The sequence below is a fragment of the Echinococcus granulosus genome (assembly GCF_000524195.1).
Source record: "Echinococcus granulosus chromosome Unknown EG_S00037, whole genome shotgun sequence".
Classification (NCBI taxonomy): Eukaryota; Metazoa; Platyhelminthes; class Cestoda; order Cyclophyllidea; family Taeniidae; genus Echinococcus; species Echinococcus granulosus.
The window spans coordinates 564,257-567,419 of record NW_020170417.1 but is presented as its reverse complement, the minus strand read 5'-3'; the positions used below and the strand labels follow the sequence as shown (position 1 = coordinate 567,419).

At 43.6% G+C, this 3,163-nt stretch overlaps 1 protein-coding gene across 1 annotated transcript in view; it reads left to right on the top strand. All coding sequences in view use genetic code 11, as the record gives it.

The window, feature by feature from the left end:
• The window catches only part of EGR_05260 (Pre-mRNA-processing-splicing factor 8), a gene marked incomplete at both ends in the record, with an annotated part of 21,522 nt that overhangs the window by 14,546 nt on the left and 3,813 nt on the right, over positions 1-3,163 (top strand). Inside the window, one exon of the mRNA XM_024494509.1 lies at positions 2,251-2,582. Within this exon, the coding sequence (XP_024351130.1) occupies positions 2,251-2,582 (332 nt within the window). The remainder of the gene's footprint in view (positions 1-2,250; positions 2,583-3,163) is intronic.

Below are 3,163 nucleotides of genomic sequence, written 5' to 3'. Positions count from 1 at the left end.
GTGTGAGGTCGTATTGCACGCCTCTTCAGCTCTTCATTGGCACTGCTTTGGTGGGTTTTCATTGTTGAGGTGGAATGAAGTTGGTAATTGGCTATAAGAACGAACGAGTAGGGTTTAAAGGTATTGACCTCTGGTTACACAACTTCAATGTTGGTGATTATGTCGTTCCCTGGACGTAAATGGATGGATGGATTTTCTACGCTCTAAACCATTGCGGTTGGGTACTTCGGGATGCTATTTTCGTCCGATAGTAAAGTGGTGTTTCAGTTTTTAAATGTGTTGGCTCTTTTGCTCGAAGTGGAGTTGGTATTTGCCCTCTAGTTACATGGGAAGGAAGTGTACCGATGTCGTTCCCTGCCAGAAAGTCATGTGCACCGTGCAGTACGAAGAAGCGTAACACGAATTAGTGTTTATTGTGGTAAATTGGTTGAAGTATGAAATGGAGGGTTGCCCCCCTAGTTGCACGATCGTGCTGTGCGATTGTGGCGTTCTGTGGGCAGAAAGAAATGGGCGGTTTTCTACACCCCCTTCCGTTTCGCCAGCGGGGTACGATGGACTGTTACACCAGTCTTTGTAGCAGTATCTCTGTAGATTTTGGAGCATGTCCGTTACTCGGACTGCCCGAAAAGGTTTTCAATATAACGCACCTCTTATTACGCAGCAGTTAATCAACTGCGTCATTCTCATTTGCAAAATTTGCTTTGGAGGTTTTGGATGTATATATTTAATTTTATCATGGCTAGGTGTGTCGGTTTTGTATTCCGGTTTCTCGATTGTGACGCACTAATGCTATCGTTTCGTGGGTAGAAATGAATGAAGGGTTTCTTTGTACCCTAGACCGATTTTATCGAAGGTTACAGCGGGCTGGTTAACCATTCAGTAGCTGAGTGTTCTCGAGTTTGTTGTGTTTAACCTTCATGCCTTTTCCTCCGACCATATCAACTATTCCTTTGGTGAGCCAACTATTTGTGAACTATTTTGCTTGTACGTCTCCGAGGTTGGTTGAGACACGAAGAAGCTGTGCATGCGCCAATTCTTCCGAACAAATCACTGCCATTCCTTAACTTTCCGTAATTCCCATGGCGCACTAGGACCCAGTACCTGTTGACCTATTCCTACCAATGAACAGACATCTTCGAATTATATTGTTTCTTTTGAAAGGCCAAATGCGACTTAATGTCACCCCCTGACTACACCGTCGTGAGGTAAAATTATCGTTCTCTTGACAAAAGTGAATGGACAGTTTCTCGACATCTCTTTTGTCAGAATGGGCGATTACGACGGGTTTATCTCCATAGTCAGTAAACAACTCTAGATTTTTAAGCACGTTTACCACCTTGAGTATCTAGTGTTCAGCACTTTTCTCACTAATTGCACAATCACGATGGTTGTGGTTGCGTTGTTCTCTCGGCAGAAAGTAAAGTACTTCCGTTATGCTCACGTGGGCATGCATGTAGCATGAAGTGTTACGCGAAGGCTTTTTGGTGAGCTTTCTTGACTTAATTCGGGTAGTTATCTTACTCTCTAGCATATTTCTCATGCTTCATTCGACTCTCGAAATTATGATGTGCCATGGATTGTATTTCATTTTAGAGTTTAACAAGCTGAAGATTCTTCCGTTCGAGTTCAAGCAGTAGTAGGCACCATTTTTCCCCCTAGTTGCACCTACCGATTCAACAACTTACGTGATTTTCGTGTCCACTCTATCTAGGATGTGAATCGATTGGTATGAAAAGGTGTCACACTATAATCTGTTTATGATACCATCTGGTCTACGAACTCTTTCTTCGTGATGGATCATTTGAGACACGGTCTTTGTTAATTTAATGTGCACCTTGGTTACGCGTTTGTGTTGCTCAATGGTGTCCTTCTCTCTCCGGGCAGAAAGCGACGAGTGGTTTCCCTACATCCTAAGCTGTTCTGTTCCCAGACTTTAATGGGCTGCTACGACTTCCGATTTTCATTTCGTATTCTTACTAATTCAAAATTGTTTTTCTGCTAACTATTTAAGAAAGCACTCGGTTTTTTCACGTTTTTTTGGTTTGTATCCCGCTGAAAAGATGTATATGTTTATTTCTAACCTTGTAATAATAACTTTCTGCATTCATGACAATTGTTGAATTAGCTGTAATTTTTCTTTCATCGACGCCGAGCTGGCAGAAAAGCCGCAGTGGAGACCGCAGAGCTCTCCCTTTGTCAGAGTTGTCCAGCAAAAGAGATTAACGTAGACCCTATTCCCTTATTCTGTAGGGATCGGAGCTACAGCTGCCCTTCCAGGCCTGTTTGAAGGTGGAGAAGTTTGGTGATCTCATTCTCAAGGCGACGGAGCCGCAGATGGTCCTATTTAACCTTTATGATGACTGGCTCAAGTCTATTAGCTCCTATACCGCCTTTTCGCGTCTAATCCTCATCCTTCGCGCCCTCCATGTGAACAACGACAAGGCGAAAGTGACTTTGAAGCCAGACAAAACCACCATCACTGAGCCACATCACATCTGGCCCACGCTTACTCCTGAGGAGTGGATCAAGGTGGAGTATCAGCTGAAGGATCTCATTCTCGCTGACTACGGGAAAAAGAACAAGTAAGTGTTTCTTCATGTTTGAACGGCTTTGCCCTCTGGTGGCTTGGTAATTTATGTGTTGATTGAATTGCAGGCTGTGTATATGGATCGCAAGTTGACGTTATTAGCAATTGTAAACTGGAATGCATCTGCAGCGCTAGCTGTGCGTTACTGAGCATAGCGAAATCCTTTCCGTCTTCTCTCAATAAGTTGTGATACTAACTACTTATAATCTTTTCAGTGATTGAGGTCAACTGACAGTTTATTTTGCAGGTCGCTCTCTACTTCGTTTTTGCCTTTTCAACTGAATTTCCTTCATTAGAATTGGGTCCCTTAACACTAGTCTTGCTCTCTAGTTACGTGCACTTTCTCTACGACTTGTTCTTTTGTGGTAGCGCAATGCGATGGGTTTTGCAGTATGCTACGTTTGGGTAACGTCTAGCAGCCTCTCCGGAGCGGCTTACTTGTCCAGTCATGAATCATCGTTTATTCAGTGTGGTTGACACTGTGCCCTCTGGGTACACAAATGTGCTGCTCAACTGTGCCGTTCTTTGGGCAAGAAACAGTGTGTACTTCGCGATACCTACGAAAGATGGCCGTGT